Genomic DNA, 25,126 nt, shown 5'->3' on the forward strand with positions numbered 1-25,126 from the left:
AAGGCGCCCGCAGCCCCGTCGCCTCTCCCTGCCGGAGCCGCCTCGCTCCCTCACCAGCCGCCCTCGCCACGAGTGGGATGTGTTGATGGTCCGGACGGGCGTGAAGGGGTGGGGTGGACAGAGGGCGGGATGCAAACCCCGGGCTATTTGAGCCGAGAAAAAACTTTCGTGGGAGCGGACGCCGAAGGCCAACGTGTGTAGGGAACCTTTCCCCCCTCCCCATGCTGCATGCGAGTCGGGATTTGAAGGAAAAAATGACTACTAGGGGCCGTGAAACTTAGGCGTCAAGCGGCGCCTGAAATATGTAATTCTAAGAATGTTTTAGGCGCACTTCATAGGCACGGGGGTTCTCTCTTAGACGGCAGTGAGCATATTGCCAACATTTAAAACTTACAGCCACTGGGTTCTCGAAAGGTCCGGTCCTTTCGCGCTGCCTGTTTGAGGTTCTGCCGTCTTCCAGAGGCTGAATGTATGTCTCATGAGTCAGTCGCAGGATAAGGGCTTGAGACTCTTAAACCCTGAGATAACCGTTAGTTTTCCTCTCGTTGGTTCTTTCACGACCCGTCTCTTCATGTGAAGAATTTGCACAGAGATGTTTAGCAAAAGCCAGGGAGGGGCTAGTGCTGACTTCCCAAATCTCCCAGCAGCCCTTTTAAATCTTAATGAAGTTTTTGCTTTTTGCAAAAAATGCTGAGATCAAATGACTACAGTTAACATTAGTATATTTGCTGCATCAGAATTTGGCTGTGTGGCATTGTGTTGAATTGACAAGAGTTTTAGGTGTGGTCTCCTGTGACCTAAAGAAGTCTTTTTTTTTTTTTTTTAAATGAGCACATGGTATTTGGTTCGAAGAGAAAGGTGTTTCCGTGATCTGAAAGGTTTTATTTTCTAGAACCTACTTACTTTACATTTTTTGGTTGAAGTTTACAATTTTTTTTTTTGTTGTCGGAAATTTCAACCATTTTTGGATCAACTTGCAGTGAGCCTTTGCAATAAAATAGTAGCCATAAATATTTCTGTCTTGTCCTTAATATGCAGCTTGTCTTTTTGCTTTACATATACTTTAAAAAACATGCCACCTTAACAGATGTTCATTGAACTTTTCTGTTAAAAATTTGCTTGCTTTCTGTGACTAATAGTATTTCCAGATGCAATACTGTAAGGGTCTTGTGATGCTGATGAGAGCGTTTGAGTTCTGATCATCTTATGGTCGTATTTGGGGGTCGGGGAGCATGGGAAAATAGAACTATATATTCACAAAGAGACTTTGGACTTTAGGATGCATCTTCATGGAAATAGGTTGTTACTAATCAGTAAACGTATTCATCTTACACTGTAAGTCATTTTGTGTGGTCAAAAGTGTGCCAGTTCATCAGAATTTGAGGCTTGCCTTGAGAAACATTTATCAACCCAGAGTTTAACCACCAAGTCTGTGCCTGTATAAACATTAGTGGTCTCTCAAGTCTTAATAATGATCTGTAATCATAAGAAGTCATGATATTATCTCATTTCAGAGTAACCCTTTCTTACTATCTATTACCTCCTTCCTCTCAATCTTCCTCCCTTTTTCTTTAACTTCAACTAAGTATTAGTGGACTTTGAAATGAAAAAGTTGCTTTAAGTCAGAAAACGGGCACCTGGTGCATTTGCATAGTCTTTGATAAGCAATCTGGAAGTGTGGTTATCTTAGGAGTTTTAGTGCTTTTAGGAAACTTGTATTTTCTTTATAGTTGACTAGGTATCTTGAGTTTCATCAGTAAAAGTAGGTTTTTTTCTTGCGATCCACCTTCATGCCCTTTATTTCAGTATTTGTTGCAATTTCTATATTCTGATGCTTATTATCTTCATCACATTGTAATTTCACCACAAACTAATTTTCTGTCTTGAGGCAGTATAGAGACTGGCTTTGTATGGTTTTACGATTTAATCTCTCTCTTTAGGGAGTTGGTTCATTTCAACATTACATACAGGTTGAATATGCAAAATGATTTGGGTAGGTTAATCTGAGACAGCTGACCTAAGTTTATCCTAGTGAAGTAATGTTTTTTGAAATTATTTGGAAGAAATTAGTTGTCCATTCTTTATTATGTTTTTGCAGCTTTATTTTACTGATGTGAAAAATTCAATATGTACTCATGATTTTTTTAATATGAAGCAACCTCAATTACAGCTCACTTTTTATTTTATGTGGACTTAAACAATCTTTTAGCTTTTAAACTTGGTCATTTTTTCTTTTAAATCTGTGAATGGGAATAGCAAATTAATTTTAGAACAAAAAATAATGTCAAGTTGTGTGTTTTTTTGTTTTGTTTTATGTGAGGCGGAGAAACCAAACTACCAGTGTGTTGAATCAGAGACAGCAGGGCATTTATTTCACACTATCTTGGATTTGAAGTAGAGCTAGGAAAATTTGAATGTTCTTAAACCTTGCTAAAGTGGTGTGTGGGTGTTCATTATGTTTTTAAACCAAACTTTAAAAAACGGTATAAGAATTGAGTGCTGAGGGGCTTTTTAGGATTTTCTGGTGATTTGTTGATATACTCGTCAGGACACAACAGCTGCTTTTGTTAATCAGCGATTTTACCTAAGTAAATGTAAGCCTTTATTTAACCTAGTGTACATGAAGTTCCTTAAAGATCTAATGCTTCCATGTACATTTTCTATGGTTTTACAGGATTGTTATTGCAAATTTAGGTCAGATACATCACAAAAGGCATAAAATATTATTTTGATAGAGGTTATTAGCAGCATGTATACAAATTAGTTTAGATAAATCATGCATTGTCCTACAAACTAGTTATTTTTGGCTTAATGTAATATAGCTCCTGAATTTTTTCCAGCAGCATAATAAAATGGCTAATCAGGTGAATGGTAATGCGGTACAGTTAAAAGAAGAGGAAGAACCAATGGATACTTCCAGTGTAACTCACACAGAACACTACAAGACACTGATAGAGGCAGGCCTCCCACAGAAGGTGGCAGAAAGACTTGATGAAATATTTCAGACAGGTATAATATGCATTTCTTGTTTCTGACTGGTTATGAAAGTGAGGGCAAACCACTTTGAATTTTATAGATTTTGTTAAGGTTAAATAATACTTATTGTTTCTGATCTATGTAGAGCTGAATGTTTGTTACTTTCCCTTCATTGAGGGCATATTGGGTTTGACTTTGATATTCTTATCTCATTATTTTGAAGCCTTCTTAGTGTTGAATATGCAGTCTTAGTTGTTTCAGAACAGTGCATCAATTTGTCTTAGATTTACCACCAAGTAAAATGTATGTTTCAGCATATCAAATTTTACTTTTTCCCTTAATTTAAAATCAGTCATCATTTTGCTTTTACTTTTCTACTTTTAGCTTCTTAAAGTGATTGTTAAATCAGCTTAGGTCTGATTAGGTGGCATAATAAGAGGATTGGTTAGACTGTATTGTCTGAAATGATAATAAATGTCAGATTCCTTGAGAGTTTGTGCTTGTCTCGTTTCTATTAAATAGAAACACACATCTCTCAGTAATATGGAAGTGTTTGGTTTGTAACAGCTGCTTTTTTAAATCTAGAAGTCCCCTGGTTAAGTACTTAGGCAAATTTGAACATCTTAATATGGTTGGTTGTAAGTGGTTTGAAGTTCTAAAGAGGGAGAGAAATATTTACCCTTAGAGAGTGTTGTTCAAAATAAACGTATCTTCCCCCTTTGGGGCCATGGATGGAAACTTCCTTCCTCAGTGTTTTGTGTGCCTATCCAGATTTTGGGAGAGAGAATTGAATTGTCTCACAAATGTGTCTTAAGTACCATAGTAACATGTAGTGGTGTGGGGTTTTTTTGTCCTTAAAATTTATTTTAGATATGAAAAGCTAAGGATAATTTCAGACATTAAAATGACATCTAAAAATTATTCCTGAGTGATGGTCCCATTTGAAAATCAGTCTTCAGGAACTTTCTGTGACGTTCTGCCATAGAGAATTGGCAGTGGTCTGCTTAGAGATGCTCTCTTGGCAGAGTGCTTTGTTATTGATAAAAGGCTGATTGTTTTAAGTGTAGGGTTGGATTGATAGAATGGATTGCTGGGTGTCCTGAGGTGTGGCTCTGGGTGTTGATATGGAATATTTAAGTAAGGAAACTCCAATTATTTAGAGTTGCTCATTTTGAGCTTTTAAAATAAATCCTGGCAACATTTTTTAAAGGTACCTTTGCAAGTGGCATTACATTTATTTAAAATATATTTGCTGTATGGAATAAAGTTCTTTTTGGTTTTACCAAATGGAGTCACTTCTGATATTAGTTCATATGGACTTAGGGTTTTAATCTGCCAAATATTTCTATTTTACATAGGATCAATTATGAAATATATTCCTTATACATATATGGAGATGAAATATAACACTTAACAGACTTAAGTGATTATATTTGAAACTTAGTGGATGTTCTGTGTGCAGTTAAATATACTACATATACAGAATGCAGTGTATATTTTCTGTATAGTTTACTTGTAAGTCCTTAATGCCATTTGAAAAAAATTGTCATTGTTGACAGTGTTGTGAATGCCACAGCATCTTTTAAATCTCAGCTTGACACTTCAGAAGAAAAAAAAAATGCCTTAAAATGCGACTTTCAGATTTGACTGATCAAGTTGCACTTGAATTCGTAGAAGAGTTTAAAATTATGCCTTTCCACATTCTGACTGCAGCAAAGTAGATGCTTAGATAAACGAATGTGTTTCATGTTATCTTTGGTGCTGAGGAGGAAAAGCCTTTGATACTTTTTGGAGAGCGGAATAAATTATTTAGTAAAAGTGGTTCTTTCTTATCCCCCTCCCCCTGCCCCCCACCTCTTGTGTGGTTAGCAACAACTACAACAGTCTATATAAGTTGAAGATTGATCCTTGGGAAATACAGTATGTTGTTACCACTCTTAACATAAACCAGAATTTGTTATATTAATGCTTAATCTGTGTGTGTGTACATCAGATTTAACTTCCAAGACTTAAACCTCTGACCAGTGGGAAATGGGGTTAAGATTTTTATGTTTTTTATGGGATATATTTACACCCCTATATGAAAAGCTAAGGATAATTTCAAACATGATTAAAATTCATGTTTGTAGTTACTGACATTTTATCTTTTATTTTCATATTTGAACTCTTGACCTTTCTATATAGTATTTGTATAGCTGCCCATATGCATATAGTAAAATGAAAATGTAGTGTGTTAGTGATAGTATTGAATGTAACTGTTCTTGATTAAACATTGATAGCACAGATTAGAGTATCCCTTTTGTTGCAATAATGTTACCCCCTTTCAATTTGATTTGTAGGATTGGTAGCTTATGTGGATCTTGATGAAAGAGCAATTGATGCTCTCAGGGAATTTAATGAAGAAGGAGCTCTGTCTGTACTACAACAGTTCAAGGAAAGCGACTTATCACATGTTCAGGTAAGGCTATTACTCAGAAATGTCTTTGAATAACTAATGACCTGAAGTTATTTTACTATTACGTTTTTCCTGTGGAGTAGTAGTATTTTTTTGTCTTTATTTATTTATTTATTTATTTATTTGCTTTTATTTATTTATTTTTTTTAATTGATTTCAGAGAAGAAGGGAGAGAGAGATAGAAACATCAGTGATGAGAGAGAATCATTTGATTGATTGGCTGTCGTCTGCACACTCCACAGTGGGGATGGAGCCTACAAACCGGCCATGTCCCCTGACCCAGAATTGAACCGTGACCTCCTGGTTCATAGGTGATACTCAATCACTAAGCCATGCCAGTTAGGCTACCTTTGCTTCTTTTAAAAAATCAGTTTAAGGGAGGAAAAATCTTTTGTTTATGGCAAAGAGTTTTCAGAAACAGTATAAAGTAAAAAAGTGTCCCTCCTCTCCTTTATTTGTAGTAAGTTACTTTAAAAACTTAAAATCAAAGTTTGCTAATTGTTACTGGTTTTTTATTGTTTACATTGCTCAGATTTTAAACATTTTGGATCATTTGATCCTGTTTTATTTTCTTCAAGGGAAGTAATGAAGGTGGGAGAAATAGTTTTCGAACATGTGGCAAAGATAGTCCAGATGCATTTAAATATCAACAAATGAAAGACTGTCTTGCTGTTTTCTGCACCATTCGCTGGCACATAGTAACCACTCAGCAAATACTTATTGAGTGAATAAATGAGTAAATATTTTGTTTAAATTCTGGTCTTCTGAAATTAAATTTCATATGTATTTTACCCTTCAACGATTCCTGGTAATTCTTTTTCATTGAATTACTTGCCTGTTCTAGAACAAAAGTGCATTTTTATGTGGAGTTATGAAGACCTACAGGCAAAGGGAGAAACAAGGAAGCAAGGTGCAAGAGTCTACAAAGGGACCTGATGAAGCAAAGATCAAGGTAAAACTTGACTTGGTAATGAAATCAAATTAATGATGAGATTGAATACTTTAAAAAAATATATTCTACACTAATAAAAGAGAAAGATGCAAATTGACTGTCACTTCATGATGCCCACCAGCCAATCAGGAGTGAGCATGCAAATTAACCCAACAAAGATGGTGAGTTAATTTGCATACACAGGCGCTGAGCGGCTGGGGGCAGGGCGGCTGCTTGCGGGCGCACCGGCGCCAAGTGGCCTGCATCCCGGGAACAGGTGTCCTCGGGAGCCAGGTTGCTCTGAGCCTGTAGGCCTGGAGCAATCGGGGTCCCAGAATGCCTCTGGCCACTCCGGGCCTACACACACAGGCGCCGAGCAGCCAGGGGCGTGGCGGGAACATCCCCAGGACCCAGGCGCTCTGAGCCGGCGTGCGTGCGCAAGCGGCTGGGGGTGGGGCAGGAATGTCCTCCGCAGCGAGCGAGCAGACAGCAGACTGTGGGGGAGCAGACAGCAGGGCCCTGCTTGCCCGTGGCCCCGGCGGCGAAGGGCAAGCAGGCCCCCACAGAGAGCAGACACCAGGGCCTGCGGTGGCATCAAGCAGGCAGATCTGCAGAGATCAGAGGACCACAGGGAGCAGGCCTAAGCTGTCAGTAGGACATCCCCTGAGGGCTCCCACATTGGAGAGGGTGCAGGTCAGGCTGAGGGATCCACTCCTCCCCATCTGTCCCCCCTCCCCATGCACGAATTTCATGCACCGGGCCCCTAGTATATATATTTTTATTGATTTCAGAGAGGGAGAGGGAGATAGAAACATCAGTGACAAGAGAGAATCATTGATCAGCTGCCTCCTGCTCACCCCCTATTGGGGATTGAGCTTGCAACCCAGGCATGTGCTTTGACTGGGAATCGAACCGTGACCTCCTGGTTCATAGGTCAGTGCTCAACCGCTGAGCCATGCTGGTTGACATTACTGTTCCACTTTTTAAAAATATTAGTGTTTAGAAATGCAATAACTTAGGGAAAATTACATAAGAATTTTGGAGGCGAAGATTAATTGTATGTTTGGTGAAGAACTCTGATTCAAGACTCTCCCTCATTTCTTGTTCTTTGGGCTATGAGTGATATATATTTATTGATGTTTCCTATAACAGTTTTTTGGATTGATCCAGTCATGTTTCTGGTTCATTTTATTTCCAAGCACTTTGTTTGTTTGTTTCTTTTAAAAAATATATATTTTTATTGATTTCAGAGAGGAAGGGAGAAGGAGAGAGAGAGAAAAACATCATTGATGAGAGAGAATCACCGGTTGGCTGCCTCCTGCACGCCCCCTACTGGGGATCGAGACCAAAACCTGAGCATGTACGGTTGACCAGAATTGAACCCAGGACCCTTCAGTCAGCAGGCCGACGCTCTATCCACTGAGCCAAATCAGCTAGAGACACTTTGTTTCTTTTCTCTTGGTAAAAGTGTTTTTATAACTGCTTTTCTCATTTTTGAGTTTTATTTACCTCAGTTTACTTATAAACTGGGAATAGTAATCATGCCTACCTCACAGAGTTGTAAGAATTAAAGGAATTAAGATATTGAAACTGCTTAGAATAATACCTGGAATGTAGCAAAAACATATAACTATGAGTCATTTTTTTATATATATATATATTTTATTGATTCTTCTTAGAGAGGAAGGGAGAGGGATAGAGAGCTAGAAACATCGATGAGAGAGAAACATCAATCAGCCGCCTCCTGCACACTCCCCACTGGGGATGCGCCCACAACAAAGGCACATGCCCTTGACCGAAATCGAACCCGGGACCCTTGAGTCCGCAGGCCGACACTCCATCCACCGAGCCAAACTGGTCAGTGCTATGAGTCATTTTTTAAAAATATATTTTTATTGATTTCAGAGAGGAGGGGAGAGGGAGAGAGAGAGAGAAACATCGATGAGCGAGAATCATTGAACGATTGCCTCCTGCACGCCCTCTAATGGGAATCAAGCCGGAAACCTGGGCATGTGCCCTTGACCGGAATTGAACTGGAACCTTTAGTCTGCAGGCCAATGCTCTATCCACTGAGCCAAACTTGCTATGGCTATGTTATTATTTTATTTTTTAAATATTTTATTGATTTTTTTACAGAGAGGAAGGGAGAGGGATAGAGAGTTAGAAACATCGATGAGAGAGAAACATCGATCAGCTGCCTCCTGCACATCTCCCACTGGGGATGTGCCTGCAACCCAGGTACATGCCCTTGACTGGAATCGAACCTGGGACCTTTCAGTCTGCAGGCCGACGCTCTATCCACTGAGCCAAACCAGTTAGGGCTATTACTATTATTTTATATACTAGTAGATGAACTGCTATGAAAGGTAAATATAGGGCATTTAGTGAAAGACCAGTGAACCTTAAACAAATGGATATTGTTGTTTAGTTATTTAATGTTGAAGTTGTTTGTACAGTTTTAGGTAGGTAGGAAATATAAATTGTAGTTTCTGCCATATAATTAGCTTACCTAAGTGCTCCTTTGTACCTCTTTATCCTCATCTGTAAAAGGGCATAACCCCATTTTTCTTTTTAAAAAAATATATTTTTATTAATTGCAGAGAGAAGAAGGGAGAGGGAGAGAGAGAGAGAAAGAGAGAATATCAATGATGAGAGAGAATCATTGATCGGCTGCCTCATGCACACCCCTACGGGGGATTGAACTGGCATCCTTGGCATGAGTCCCAACCTGAATTTGAATCAGCACCTCTTGGTAGCTCAGCCAACTGAGCCACACCAGCCAGGCTTAATATTTTAAAAATAATTATGTGAAAACTAGAGGCCCGGTGCCTGGATTTGTGCACCAGTGGGGTCCCTCGGCCTGGCCTGCGGGGATTGGACCAAAATCGCCCGGTGCATGGATTCGTCCAAGGCGTGTCCTGCCTGTCTCACCCAGTACCTATTCGCCAGACCACAGCAGCAAGCTAACCTACTAGTTGGAGCGTCTGTCCCCTGGTGGTCAGTGCACATCATAGCTACTGGTCGGGTGGTTGCTTAGGCTTTTATATATATAGATTTGATGTAATAATTGTTTTTTTAAAACTTACTACTGTTCATTGAATAAGCCTATATTATTTCCCTAAAGCTATTTGCTCTTGATAAGTTGTATGTTTTATATATATAACATGTGTATATTACATTATGCAAGTACCATCATGTGTAAATATGTAATATACATATTATGCATGTATTATGTAATATATTTCATGTATTTCTATGTTTAAAAGTAGAGCAGCTCTATTTGAGTCAAAGGTAAAAGAATGGAAGGTCTAAGGAAACTGGTATCCTAGGGTTTTTCCAAAGATATTTTTGAAAACCACTGAGCTTGTTGATGTCTAATATCTCTTATTGCCCTGACATTGTATAATTTTAAACACATGAAGTGTAAAACTCCCCTTTCTAGATTGATTGCATTTCTTTTTTTCTCATTGTGTCTTTGTTCTGTAGGCCTTTCATATAAGCACAACCTTTAGGGCACAGGCATTATTTTCTTTCCTATGATTTCCCTTAAATACCTAATATAATGTTGTGAGGAAGGTTGGGAATTAGGAAACATGAGGTTTCCTTTGTTTTTTGAAACCTGAGTATATTCATTTGGTAATTGCCAAATATTTTGAATCTATGCTATATGAGAAATTGTCTGGTTCTTCTTCTTTTTTTTTTTTTTTGGTACAGTGAGCTTTATTGATGGTGTACAACAAGGTAGGGCTACCTAAGCCCCTCCCCTTCTTCAGGGGATCTGGGATGGAAACTGTGGTCAGGAGATTCTCAGTGTATTGGGGAATTGATCTGGGGCAAGGGCTCCCCAGCAGCTGAAGGCCTCTTCCTCTTGCTGGGGCTGGTAGTCCAGGGGGCTCTTATTCCTTGGAGACCATGTGGACCATAAGGTCCACCACCCTGGAGAAATTGTCTGGTTCTTAAAGAGCTTATGGTGTAACAGGAATACAAAACAAAAGACCAAATAAAACAGGTTAAATTATTTGAGTACAATAGAAAGAGTGAAGATGTCAGAAATAGTAAATGGGATAAGCTGCGTGGTAGGACTTTTAGAGGAAGGGAGAGGGAGAGAGATATGGAAACATCAATAATGAGAGGGAATCATTGGTTGGCTGCCTCCTGCACGTCCCCTACTGGGAATTGAGTCTGCAACATGGCATGTGCCCTGACTGGGAATCGAACCGTTAGCTCCTGGTTCCTAGGTTGGCACTCATCCACTGAGCCACACCAGTTGGGCAGGACTTTTGATTTTTTTAAGGATAGAGAACACGTTATTTGAAAAGAATCACTGGTGGATATAAGTATGGTATATAAAGGGAACAAGTAAGGAAGTCTAATTGAAGTAGAGGGGGTGCAAAATGAGAAATACTGTGGTATGAAGTACGAATTGGTAGTCTCAGGTCAGCTTACATAGAATTTTTAATAATCCTTTCCTCCTATTTCTATTCTCGTAACAAAAAAGTGGCAAGTCCTTAGAGACTTAATTTGCCTATAACTTTCCATTAAATGTATGGAAAGGAGAAGTAAAATAAAGTGGGAACAGCATGTATGAGAGGAACCAATGTGAATTTAGTCTCTCTTTTTTTTAACCTAATTATAAAATACATAGTCTAACAGGTTGGAGTACCTTTTGGGAAATAATGTACTGATTTATGTGTGATATTTAATATTCAAGTATAAACAGATGTATAATTAATTACCTTTAGGCCTTGCTTGAGAGGACTGGTTATACTCTGGATGTAACCACAGGACAGAGGAAGTATGGTGGTCCTCCACCAGACAGTGTGTACTCTGGCATGCAACCTGGAATTGGAACAGAAGTAAGTGTTCTTCAGCTGTTTGCCAAAATCTTTATAGTTTGTAGATTATTCTATCTATTGTGCACGTAGGAAAAATACTTGATTCTTTTCAAGGTTAGCTATTATTTCTTCGGATATCCATCTGTATTTTGCTGCCCTCATAAGCAAAAATAATTGTAACTATTAGATACCCAAATACTTTGTAAAGGAATGTAGAATTCTTGGATCCAGTTGCTAAAACTATGCAACTAGTAACACACCATTTTAGGTGCTTGGGTGAGGTTATTAAGGAGAAATAATTGCTATATTCTGTTTTTGGTTTTGCTTTATGTCTAATTTTGAACAGTGTTTGTCCTCCCTCCTTGACCCTTTTTCTCTCCATCACATAGACAGTATTTAATATTTACTGAGAGATTTGATGGGAATGGGTTGCACAAGGGAAGGATGTGGAAAGGTTGAGCACATTGTTTATACTTGAACAAAGAAGTAATTTTTTTTTTTAAATATATTTTATTGATTTTTTACAGAGGGGAAGGGAGAGAGATAGATAGTTAGAAACATCGATGGGAGAGAAACATCGATCAGCTGCCTCCTGCACATCTCCCACTGGGGATGTGCCCGCAACCCAGGTACATGCCCTTGACCGGAATCGAACCTGGGACCTTTCTGTCCGCAGGCCGACGCTCTATCCACTGAGCCAAACCGGTCCCGGCCGAAGAAGTAATTTGTCCTCCATCTGTGCCTTGCTAAAAGTTTCTTCATATTGCTTTATGCTAATTCTTTAAAAGGAGAAAAAAATGGAAAAAATATCCTCTGGTGAGGATTAACAAAAACAAAAAACCCTAAATTATTCCCCTGGCTGGGTAGTTCAGTTGATTGGAGTGTCATCCTGATGCAGCAAGGTTGCAGGCTTGATTCCTGATTGAGACGCATATAGGAATCAACCAATGAATGTATGAGGAGGTGGAACAAAGAATTGATGCCCCCCCTCTCTCTTTCCCTCCCCCCCTTCCCTTCCTCCCTCTCTCCCCCCCTCTCTGCCTCCCCTCTCCCTCCTACTCTCTTTCTTTCTCTCTCAAAAATCAATAAATAAAATTTAAAAAAACTAAATAACTTAATGTTATATAATTATTGATAGAATTGGAATTGGGACTCAACCATCTACATTCCTTATAGGAGCAAGTGTCTTTGAAACATAGTGTACAAGTAAATAGTAATTTGGCCTTTTTTTCACTTTTGTACTCCCATAACCCCTTTGGTATCCTTTATCTTTAATGCGCTACTTATGTAGTAGACCCTTTCAAATTTATATTTTATTTTTAAACAATATAGAAATATAGTTCAACTTTCTTACTTGGACTTCTACAGTGTATGTATTTTTTTCTAATGGTTTTTAAATTTTGTTCTTTTATTACCTTAGTCACTCATAAAATTGTTAAGTGGCTTCTTTGTCTTTTCTTTGTTCTTGAGGCAGCCTGGAACACCTCCAAGAGGGGAATATAGCTTGAAAAAGTTATCTATAGTATATGCCATTCAGCATGTGATATCTATGTTAGTATTTATCAACTACATATTACATTGATCTTAGTCATATTTTTTAGGAATAAAATCCTTAGGAATAAAAATTAAGTCTATATAATACTGTTATGTTTTTCACAACACACAATACAGCCTGGTGTAAATTTAATTGGTTGTATATATTTCATAATTATAGTAATGAACTTTTTTGCCCATTAGATTGGTTTCATTCATGGAGACTTGTTTTATCTTTGCTTTACATAGATAAGGATTTTACTAGTACTCTAAGATTTCACTCAAAGCTTTTGAATAATTTAATAGGAAACTGTTTTGAGTGTCCAATTACAAACAAATAATTGGTGTGCTAATTGTAAAACATGTATCATTCTCTTATATAGGAGAAATGCATTTTCCTACATGTTAGATATCATTACATACAGCAGATATTGTAGCAAAATCCCTATATGAGATCACCAGCCTAAACCCTTCCTGTCAAGGAATTTGTTACAACAAAATGGCAGTGTAAAATTTTGGATTTCTCCCATAAATTTAGATTTCATGAGATTTGACCTATACTTGTTCAAAATTAAAGTTTTGGAAAATTAGAAAAAAAGGTGTTGTTTTTTTTTTCAATTACAGTTGACAGTCAATATTTTATATTAGTTTAGGTGTGCAGCAAGAAAAGTAGGTTTTTAATATAGATTTAATACATTGGTTTCAATTGGTCTTTTTTTTTAAAATCCTCACCCAAGGATATTTTTTCCATTGGTCTTTAGAGAGAGAGTGAAAAGGAGGGAGGAGGGGGGAAGAGAGAGAGAGAGAGAGAGAGAGAGACATCAATGTGAGCTCACATGGACTGGTTACCTCCCTGATGGGGCCGGGATGGAACATGCAGCTGAGATGGAACCTGCAACTGCGATGGAGCCTACAACCTCGACCTTGACCAGAAATCAAACCCTCAACCCTTTAGTCCTCAAGCCAATGCTCTAACCTGGCCAGGGCTAATTGGACTGTGAGGTTTTATCTTTGGATAAAATCTGTAAATTAATCCTATAAATGAGCACTCATTAACAGACATTGTTACTAAGCATTTCCTGCGTTGAGAAATATACAAGAATGATAGGTATTCATTTCATAATGTATTTTTTAGTGTGCCTTGGCTCTCAGACCTAGTCTGGTTATGATATCTTTATATTCTTCAGCTGGTATTGTAAAACTTGGGAAGCAAATTTTGTTTTAATTTGTTTCCATTGATAAAAATGTAATATCCATGGAGATTATGGCTATCTCTAATAATAAAAGCATAATATGCTAATTAGGCCGGATGTCCTTCCGGATGAAGCCGCTGTGGCGGGGAACCAAGGCAGAGGCGGCCGCCGCTGCAGCGGGAGCAGAGCCCCTTGCACGAATTTTATGCATCAGGCCTCTAGTATATAATAAACTCTTACTTGTTTAAAGTGCATAAGCACTGATGTTCTATTTAGGAATTCAGAGGAAATGGCAGATTGAGATATAATTCTTTGATTTCTTACTAATGGAAATATTACAGAACCAGTGACAGAGACCTAAAAGTATATGACTTTGTAGCACCTGAATTGAATTATATATGAAGAAAAGCTGCTGTGTTTGCAAAAGAGCAAATAGGAACTGGATAATGAATGAACTCCAGTAGATACTCAAAAGATTTTGTTGAGCTGCCTCTTTGCTTCTGTTGATTGTTTCCGGATCCTCAAAGGACTTCCTCTATTACTGTTGAAGTATTTGATGGATAGATAATAGACAGCCAGAGTTTTGTCCAAGCCTTGATGCCAAGTGAGTAAAGGAATAATTGTTATGGTATTTGTCAGATTCTATTGGTTCTGGATTGGGGTGGAGGATAACTTACACACAACTGAGTGATTACTCTGAACAGTTCATAGGGAGCCCAACCATTTAATAAAGGGAAAACATTTCTATTTCATTTTAGTTAATTAAAAATTGGAGTTTAAAAAACTTTAAAAGGTGTGATGCTTAATTTATTGTGTTTTTTTAAAAATCCTCACCCAAGAGCCCTAGCCGGTTTGGCTCAGTGGTAGAATTTCCACTTGGGGACCAAAGAGCCCCGGGTTTGATTCCGGTCAAGGGCACTTATCTTGGTTGCGGGCTCCTTCCAGGCCCGGGCCCTGGTCAGGGCTCATGTGGGAGGCGATCAATCAATGTGTTTCTCTCTTTTCTTTCCCTCTCTCTAAAAATCAATGGAAAAATATACTTGGGTGAGGAGTAACCAAAAAATAAATAAATAAATAAATAATAATAAATCCTCACCCAAGGAAAAGTTTTTATTGATTTTTAAAAATGTTATTTTTTTTATATATTTTGGTTGATTTCAGAGAAGAAGGGAGAGATAGAAACATCAATAATGAGAAAGAATCATTGATCAGCTGCCTCCTGCACGGCCCCTACTGGGGATTGAGCCCGCAACCTGGGCATGTGCCCTTGACCAGAATCGAACCCAGGACTCTTCTGTCCACAGGCCAGCCCTGCATCCACTGAGCCAAACCAGCTAGGGTTGTTTTTATTGATTTTAGAGAGGAAAGGGAAGAGAGAAAGAGAAAGATCAATGCATTGCCTTCTGTATGGGTCCTGACTGGGGATAGAACCCGAAACCTAGGTTTGTGCCCTGACCGGGAATCGAACTTGCAACCCTTTGTTGTACAGGATGACACTCCAACCAGCAGAGCCACACAACCAGAGCATGTTTTTGAATACTGTTTAGTTTTAGCCTTTTTAGGTTCTTTTAATGTTCTAAGCTAAACTGACCTCGAAATGAAGCTACCTCCTATTTCTAAGATAAACCAGAATTTTTGGCCCCCAGTGATTTATAATATTTATAATATTGGGTGCTTTGTTGATCACAGGTTTGGAGATGTTTCTTCTAAAATAAATCAATATTCTCTTGGAAAATCTAACATTCAAATGATAGAGTACAATGAGCTCATTCTTTTGAATCTTTTCTGTAAAGTGATTAGATTACTTTTACTGAAAATACAGATTTTTCTTTTTAACATATTATTATTGATTTCAGAGAGGGAGGGAGAGAGATAGAAACATCACCCATGAAAGAGAATCATGGATCTGCTGCCTCTTGCACGCCCCCTAGTGAGGATCAAGCCTGCGACCCAGGCATGTGCCCTAATCGAACCCAGGACCCTTCGGTCTGCAGGCCAACACTCTATCCATTGAGCCAAACCGGCCAGGGCTGAAAATACAGATTTTTCATTTTAGGTCTGCTTAATGAGGCAAACCCGTCTGTTTCTAAAAATATAGGCACATGTGTTACATAAGTAGTAGTATAGTCTGACATTTAGCTTCCTTACTTAGTTGTGTGTCAGATATATTTTCATAGTGCCACTCCATGTGCTCTTTCTTTTCCATGTATTTGTAATGGGTAGGGGAAAAATTTGGATGATGAACAATGTAATTATGAAGCACCATTGCATTATGTTAATAGAAACAATATAAAGCAGAATTTACTAAGGACAGTTTTAAAATATTCAAATACAAATATTCTGGAATATAAAAATACTCTAACCAGAGTAGGCTAGAGAGCCTAGCCACATTAAACAATTGCATTTCAGCCTAGGCCAGATGACTCGGTTGGTTTTTGTGTTGTCCCATACACTAAAAGGTTGCGGGTTTGATTCCTGGTCAGGGCACATACCTAGGTTTTGGGTTCAATCCTCAGTTAACCTATATTTCTCTCACAAAAATGTTTCTCTTTCCCTTCCTCTCTAAAAATCAATAAAATAGATGAGAACTTTGTCAGTATAAGTTTTTTAATGCATTTCAAAATTATTATCAGTCATCCTTGTGTATTTCGTTTTTCCTTAATCCTCACCTGAGGATATTTTCCCATTGATTTTTAGAGAGAGTGGAAGAGAGAGAGAGGGAAAGACAGAGAGAAATACCAATTTGAGAGAAACACATTGATTGGTTGCTTCCTGAACTCGTCCCAACCAGGGCCCAGGCCGGGGAGGAGCCTACAACCAAGGTACATGTCCTTGAATGGAATTGAACCCGGGACCCTTCAGTCTGCAGGCCGACACTATCCACTTATCTTAGGACACCTTTTATCACTAGCTTTTTTTTAGTGCTGTGCCCTGTTAATATTTATAGAGTTGATAATGCAGGTTGGTATAGCTGAAGTGGTCAGATTCTGGATATTTTGAAGGCAGATCTAACATTATTTATTGATAGGATGGATATGGGGATAGAGAAAGCAGCCAAGAATGACTTCAAGGCTTCTTACCTGAGCACCTGGAAGGATGGAATTGCCATTATTGAAATGAGAGGAAGGATGTATTGAAGAGCAAATTAGTAGGATTGAAAGGTAGTAGTTCAATTCTGGGTATGTTATGAGTTAGATATCTCTTAGACCTCCAAGTATAGCTGTTGTTTGATCTGTTGCTTATATGAGTCTGGTGTTCAGGGGAGAAGTTTGGTTGGAGATTGTAAATGTGGGGAGACATAAGCATCTGTATGGTATTTAGAAACCATAAGTTTGGATGCAGTCACCAAGGAAATCATGTGTAGCTTAGAAGGTCTAAGATCAGATCTCTGCAGCCCTTCAACATTTAGAGTTTGAGGAGATGAGGAGGAACTAACAAGGGACTGAGAAGAGCGAGCCAATGAGGTAAGAAGAACCAAGAGAGTGGTGTCTCAGAAGTAAGAAAGTTTTCACAGAAGGAAGGTTGGTTAATTATATCAAACTTTCCAGGTAAGGTGAGGACTGTGAATTGACACTTGATTGTAGCAACGTGGATATCATTAGTTGACTTTGACAGGAATGGTGGTAAAAGCCAGATTAGGAGAAGATTCAAGAGAGTGGAAGATGAGGAATTTGAGATAGCAAGAACTTACAGGCTTTTGTTGTTGTTGTTTTGTTTGTTTTAGCAATTTAGCTACAAAGGTAGCAAGAAATGGGACAATAACTGGAAGGTATTATAGTCAAGATATATTTTTGTTTAAATTTTAAGGAAGAAATTAAAATATATTTGTGTGCTGATGGAAATGATCCATTTATAAAAGGGGAAATTGATAAAATTGTTGCTGATCCATGCGTCCTTGAGTAGGAAAGGGGATAGGATCTATCCAGTTAGTGCAGAAGTTAACAGTATGAGGTAGATGCTCATTCATACATCTATTCAAAGATGAGCAGCCACTGTGTCCAATGCTGGGAATAAAATGAGGAACAAGTTGTGAACTCTCCACTCACATGGAAATTGAACCCTCTTACTGGTGTTACTCCTAGATGGGGAAATTGAGATTCACTAATTAAGAAACTTGCTCAAGGTAACTAAAAATGTAGATTTGAATTCAATATAATTTGAAACTCACTATTTTTTACATTTTCTCTACCTTCATAGCTTTACTTTGCCAAGCCACATCATCCCTTTGTGGGATTGCCCTGTTAACCTGACCAGTCAGCCTGTGTCTCTGTACACTCCATTTTCAACCCAGTTACCCAAATACTCCTTTTAGAACATAAGTCATACCTAGTCACTTGTCCGTTCAAAGCTCTCTGATGTCTTCCCAACACAATTGGAATAAAATTCAAACTCTTAACCATGATTTAACTTAACCTGTTGTCTCATTCTCAATACTGTCTTCTGTGTCGATGTTGTATTCTAGTAACTGGCCTATTTGCTGTTCTTCAACCATGTCAGTTGTACTTCCATCTTTTTGTACTTGTTCCCTTATTTTGGAATGTTCTTTCCTCAGATTATTTACTTAATTTTCTCTCTTAGGTCTCAATTCAAATTTAACCTCCTTAAGGAGGCCCTCTAATTAAACTAGTCTCTTCCTCATAATTTTTATTCCTTTCTTTTATTTTTGTTAGCCTTTAACACCTAAAATAATATTGTTTATATTTATATCTCTATCAGTAATATAAGCTTCATGAATACCTAGACCTTGTCTGGTGTTCACTATATCCCTAGAACTTAGAAAAATACATGGCACATTAGTCCAAGGTATATGCATATGCATTTCCATGTCTCATGAAAGGTTTGTTTCATAAGAAGGAACCAGTTGTCTGTATAGGCTAGGCATTATGCATTGGAGCAACTTTAAGCTGATACTTAAAAGATTAATTGGACATGGATGAGAATGGGAGGGATTCAAAATATTTGAGTTTTTTTGTTTTGTTTATGGGAGTAATATTTCCTCAGTCATCTTGTTGGAGGAGCAGCAGAAATTATGTTCTTCCAAGAGAAATGGTGAAAATTCAGAGGAGCTAGTTGACAAGGGTGGGTTTTAGTCATTTTGACTTTTGAAAAAGGAAACATTTGTTGCAAATGTATTCTATCTCTATTGTAGAATATTTAGAAATGTAATAAGGAAAAATACAATTAGAAAAGTTTTTTATGTATTATAACTACTATTCTGATAGTCATTCTTATCTATACATACATCTATATTCAAAAAACAAGTTGGCACTGCTAGACTTATTGATGGCAATCAAGAGGAAATGTTTAATAGGCATTTGGAGACACAGAATTAGGTCTTGGGATGGGGAACTGGAAGATGACTGTATAGTTGTAGGCTTTGGAGATAGATCTTTATAAGTGAAGAAAATACAGTGAAGTATAGTAGAACCATAACTTTGGGAAACGTAGGTAGATTGAAGGATCACCTTGGAAAGGATAGAGAAATAATTAAAGGTAAGAAGACAAGGTTAGCGTAGGATTCTGAAGATTTAAGAGGATTTTCAGAAGGTAGTATCGCCAGTGTTGATGCTTGTTGAAGAGGCAAGAATGGTGAGTCTGAGGAAAGAAAATTTGGTCATTAGAATTCATTAGTGACATTTGGGCATACAGTTTAGTGTTAGAGGAAGAAGTCAATTTTGGAGAGTTAAAGAGAGCATAGATGCCAGGTGCTTTTCAGAGTGGATTTTTCATTAGAAAGATACTTCTGTAGGGATACCATTAAAATGATGCCTTAAATGTATTTTTTTTTTATTTCTCTGTAGCTGCACCAGTACTAAGCATATAGTAGATATATTGAAAAGAAAAACTGCATGAGTAAAATAAAACATGGGGGATGTGTTCTAAGCATATAAAAGTAAAAGGAAAGATATATAAGCTAAAGTATTATTTGTTTATCTTTTGTTTAGCTGTGGGAGATTTAGCATGTTTAAAGACAGGAAAGAACCAATTGAAAGGAGAGGAGGATGTATTAAGCAAAAAATAGGAGAGTTGAAGAAATAAAGACTTGTAATTATTTCCACAAGATGGTGAAAAGAAATGTGCTGTTTTATTAGGGTTAAGAAGTTAACCTTTGAAAGGAAGTAAATCTCTTTCTCTGAGGTATAAAGGAAAGAAGTGAAAATAGATACTGAGAAAAGTTTTTAAGGTTGAGAGGAAAGAATATGAGGAACTTTCCCAGAAGACCTTAAAAGTGACTGTGAACAAGGATTGGAGACTTTAAGAAGACAGAATTGGAATAGCTGTTGTATGAGAATCATGCTAGATTTTTCAGTAGAAGACCTCAGGTTTTACCGAACAGCAGTGAAGGTGAATCCATTTTTTGGAAAGGATTGTGTTAGATTGCACAACTGTTATGGAGCTTAACATCAGAAATTTAATATCCAGTATAATTTTGACACCTTTTGGATTACTATTATTCATTAATCAGGTTATTTTTCAGAATATGAAATGTTGATGTAGAAGAGTTTCACTAGAAAATTTATCTCATGCAAACACTGATTTACTCGTTAAGACTGGATTGCAAATACTTTAACATAAAGGATTATTTTTGATGTTACTGACGTAGAAACTTGAAGACAATTGTGGTATGATTATTTAATTCTAATTTACCATTGTAAATTCTAATTTAATCCTATATAATTTTTATTAAGATAGAATACTAAATCTTTATATGGTGAAGAATTTTTTATAGGCCTTAAAATATAATATTCTGATAGAGAAAGGGATTGATTGAAGAAGCCCTGGAGCTTTAAATAATAAAAATTTTAGATTGAAAAAGCTTGAAGAAGACCACATTAATTTTTTATTCAATTTTGTTTTTATAAAAACAGACATATTTCCATGAACATATGTGCTCTTTATTTGTTTTTATGAGGAAAATAAATTATATTAAAATTTTAGTACTAATTTTGCACACTCTTATTAATCAGTTTCCATTTTTCAGTATAGAATACTGTTCTATGTTGATGACCCTAAAGTTATTATAATAAAAATTAGGGTCAGTATCACAAAATTCATATTATCCCATTGCTCCTTAACCATCTTCCTGTCCCCACCCCCTTAAAGAAAAGGCAGTTAGGCTTTATAAATCTAAAATCAAATGCTTACATTGGGATTCTAATACAGAGATTTTATTTCAGGTCTTTGTAGGTAAAATACCAAGAGATTTATATGAGGATGAGTTGGTACCCCTTTTTGAAAAGGCTGGTCCCATTTGGGATCTACGTCTTATGATGGATCCACTGTCTGGTCAGAACAGAGGGTATGCATTTATCACCTTCTGTGGAAAGGAAGCTGCACAGGAAGCTGTTAAACTGGTATGTGATAACAAAACAGATACCTACTGTCTAGCAAGTCATTATTTGAGAGAATTACCTCAGTTTAAAATGTTTGCGGTTAACATTATTTTACTTTCTTTAGTTTTTGCTTTGAATGTTTTTATGTTGACTGAGTTGGTATGTGGCCTTTGCTCTGTGTTTTCTGATTATAAAAGTAAAAAAGAAATGAGTATACCCAAGAATTAATGTGTTGGAGAAAGTGTCCCATAATTCTAAAAAGTTATTAATAGAGCACGGCTGGTGTGCCTCAATGGTTGAGTGTTGACCTGTGAACCAGGAGATCACAGTTCAATTCCCGGGCACATGCCCAGGTTTCAGGCTCAGTCCCCAGTGGGGAGCATGCAGGAAGCAGCCAATCAATGATTCTCTCTCATCATTGATGTTTCTGTCTCTCCCTCTCCCTTCCTCTCTGAAATCAATAAATATAAATATATTTTTAAAGTTATTAATTACAGTGATTAGTATCTAAAATTCCATTTGAATATTGATAGAAAGGATGTCAATTCTTGCTGTTAAACTTTATGATAGGATTCTTAAAGTGTAATGAAGGCTTAGGACACTGTAGCCAATTCAGGAAATGGTTCTGAATCTGTTTTGTTTTATTTTTGTCACAGCCTAATCATACAATTTATTTTCTAAGTATATTCTTCTTTTCTATATTTTTGTTTCCAGGTCGTTCAGTCTTCTCTGTCTTTAATCCAGCGGTTCTCAACCTGTGGGTTGCGACCCCTTTGGCGGTCGAACGACCCTTTCACAGGGGTCTCCTAAGACCATCCTGCATATCAGATATTTACATTACGATTCATAACAGTAGCAACATTACAGTTATGAAGTAGCAACGAAAATAATTTTATGGTTGGGTCACAACATGAGGAACTGTATTTAAAGGGCCAGAAGGTTGAGAACCACTGCTTTAATCCTTTTTTGCTATTTTATAACCAGTCTTCTATTAATTCCTTTTTATAGGGCCTTTTACTCTTCGTACTTACTTATGAGTAGCAGTAGTAACTAAGTTTTGCAAATTAAGTATATCTTCACTCCTACTGTATTAAAATACAACCATCTCAGTAGCTTAACAATGTCATTATATTTTGGCATAATCTTTTGCCAGATATCTAAAGCCCTCACCTAGTCTAGTCCTTCTAGAACAGTAACCTCTTTAACAAAGGCTTTTGTTTCATAAGTTGCCTCTAACTTAGTTCTGCTTCTAGTTTGACCCAGATTTTAGTCTTTGTTATGGATTTTTTTTTACAGTTTGTTTATTTAATACTAAGTTTTTAAATCTTTATTTCCATGTTTTGGCAATATATGGATGATTTAATTTATAATAACATGTCTTTTAGTAAATAAATGGGTAAGTAATGTTAAAACAGAAGCTAAAGTTTATCAAGGAATAAACTTTAGTGATTTAAATAAAACATTTTTTTATATCTATCATTTTATATACTTTTGAAAATATTGTGTTTGATACACAGTTTAAAACTTTATATATTTAGAATTCTTTGGTTTGTGTAGAATATGAAGTACTTCTAAATTTCTTTTGCATTGATTAAACATAGTTGTTACTCTTCATATATTATTATCTTGCCAATGGCTTGTGTGTATCTGATTTCATCTCCAAAGTACTTTTTCTGAAAAATCCATGGAAAAAAGTTTTTAGATAGATAAAATCTTAAATATGAAATAAGATAGTTTTAAAAATGAAATGTTAATAACTTTGAGTTATTTATAATATGGAGGAATAGTGAAAGTTAACAAAACCAGATTAAATGAAAGACTGGCTGTAACAAGTTTAAAATACACATTTATATTATGGCAAGCCTGAGGGAACTTGGTGAGTTCATGAAGCAGGGAGTGTTTGACCTTAAATTAATGAATATTTTAGATTGAGATCGGTTGTCCTGAGTTTGGGGTGGTTGTGGGGTGTCTGGTTCTTTTCTTCCTTGCAGTGTGACAGCTATGAAATTCGCCCTGGTAAACACCTTGGAGTGTGCATTTCCGTGGCAAACAACAGGCTTTTTGTTGGATCAATTCCAAAGAATAAGACTAAAGAAAACATTCTGGAAGAATTCAGTAAAGTCACAGGTAAAACAAAAATGTATTTAGAAGTTAATTTTGGGAAATCTGTGGTACTGTTTATAAGTGCAAAAAAAGGATGTGTGTATTAATCTAAGAGTTTAAATGTCTATTCAGTGTCTAAATTGCATCCCTTCTGCTTTTATTATTTTCTGGATTTTGCCAGTTTGATAAATCATTTGAGTTTTTTTTATGTTTATAGTGGTTTGGACTAAGCACATTTCCTCATATCCTTAATATCTTGGAATGTCCCCTTCACTTTACCTTAATTGAACCTTGGCTTTTACCAGAGCTTTTGCCCTGTGGTCTTCAAGTGAAGGCTTTCCCCTTCTGACATTCAGTGTACTTTAGGTCCAAAGGGATTAGTATTCTTGTCCTCTCTTCCTGTTAGCTCATCTAGATCATATTTTTCAAAATTTGCAATTCTAAATGCATGGAATTGATTGAGAAGTACATTTTATATTACAGTGTATATGTTTATACATTGGTCTGTATACATTTATATGTAACTGAAACAAAATTTAATGAAACCAAATACTTTTACTATTTTACATGACTTAGTCTGATATTTCCTTTTCCATTTCCATTTTTAAAATGCTAATAGAGAGCTACTAAATACTAGCTGTGGTTTAAAAAACACTTTTTTAGACGATTACCTTCCCTTTTAAAGAAAACCCCACTATTCCTTTACATTTTTGTCATCCAGATATACTATTCTTTCCCCTTCCTTCAAGCTGTCATCTATTGCTCTTCTGGTTTCAATTTGTCTTATTAATTGAAGGTTGCTTCTGGCTCACAGTCTTCCTCTTCTGTCCTAAATTGACTTACTCTTAGTACTTTTGCCATAGAGGCATCATCCAGTACCCTAGTCTCCTAGTTTTGTGACCATCTCATCTTCAGTCCTTTACTTCAGCTCCCCCACATGCAGATCACATTCTGGATCTTGTTGCCACAAAATCTAGCCACTCCGGAATTTTTTACTTCTAGCATCCCACATCATAACCACTGCCACTATCCTCCTATGTAATAAAGGGCTAATATGCAAATCGACTGAACGGTGGAATGACTGGTCACTATGATGTGCACTGACCACCAGGGGGCAGATGCTCAACACAGGAGCTGTGGTCAGTGTGCTCCCATGGGGAGTGCCGCTTAGCCAGAAGCCAGGCTCACAGCTGGTGAGCGCAGCAGAGGTGGCGGGAGCGTCTCCTGCCTCCACGGAGGAACTAAAGATGTCGCTAAGGATGTCCGACTGATGGCTTAGGATGGCTTAGGCCCCCTCCCCAAGAGCTCCCGGATAGCAAGAGGGTACAGGCCAGGCTGAGGGACACACACACACAAACACACACACTCTGCATGATTTTCATGCACTGGGCCTCTAGTTTATCATAATTGTGTTGGTCAAATACCTCTAACTGTTGGCACAGTTCTTCTTTTTTTTTTTGGGGGGCACAATTCTTTAACCTCATTAGTTTATATTAGTTTATTACCTACCAAGTCCTTTCTGGCTTTATATCCATGTATTCATTTTTTTCAGCAAGTGTTTATCTAGTGCCTATTAAGTGCTGGTATTGTACTATCTGCTGGGATACAGTGGTGAATAAGAGAGATCTAGTCTCTGCCCTGTAGAGCTTACATTCTGGGAAAGGAGAGAAGATCATCCCCCCCCCCCCCAAATTAAGAAAATATTTACACATTGTGGTAAGCACTGTAAAGAAGGAAATAAGGGATATTTAGGTAGAGAATAGCTA

General features: G+C 37.2%; 1 protein-coding gene across 6 annotated transcripts in view; it reads left to right on the forward strand.

The window, feature by feature from the left end:
- HNRNPR (heterogeneous nuclear ribonucleoprotein R) overlaps positions 1 to 25,126 on the forward strand; it is a 36,050-nt gene that overhangs the window by 536 nt on the left and 10,388 nt on the right. For 2 of the 6 annotated variants that reach the window (XM_014546918.1, XM_005875226.2), the window contains exons 2-7: positions 2,844 to 3,009; positions 5,316 to 5,434; positions 6,276 to 6,383; positions 11,105 to 11,218; positions 21,102 to 21,278; positions 23,249 to 23,384. In XM_014546918.1, the coding sequence (XP_014402404.1) occupies positions 2,853 to 3,009; positions 5,316 to 5,434; positions 6,276 to 6,383; positions 11,105 to 11,218; positions 21,102 to 21,278; positions 23,249 to 23,384 (811 nt within the window). In that variant the 5' untranslated portion in view covers positions 2,844 to 2,852. Of the gene's footprint in view, positions 1 to 2,840; positions 3,010 to 5,315; positions 5,435 to 6,009; positions 6,168 to 6,275; positions 6,384 to 11,104; positions 11,219 to 21,101; positions 21,279 to 23,248; positions 23,385 to 25,126 lie in introns of those variants that run through there. The other 4 variants (XM_005875229.2, XM_005875230.2, XM_005875225.2 and 1 more) reach the window with 3 other exon arrangements.

Source organism: Myotis brandtii, unplaced genomic scaffold (assembly GCF_000412655.1).
Source record: "Myotis brandtii unplaced genomic scaffold, ASM41265v1 scaffold456, whole genome shotgun sequence".
In the NCBI taxonomy this organism is placed as follows: Eukaryota; Metazoa; Chordata; class Mammalia; order Chiroptera; family Vespertilionidae; genus Myotis; species Myotis brandtii.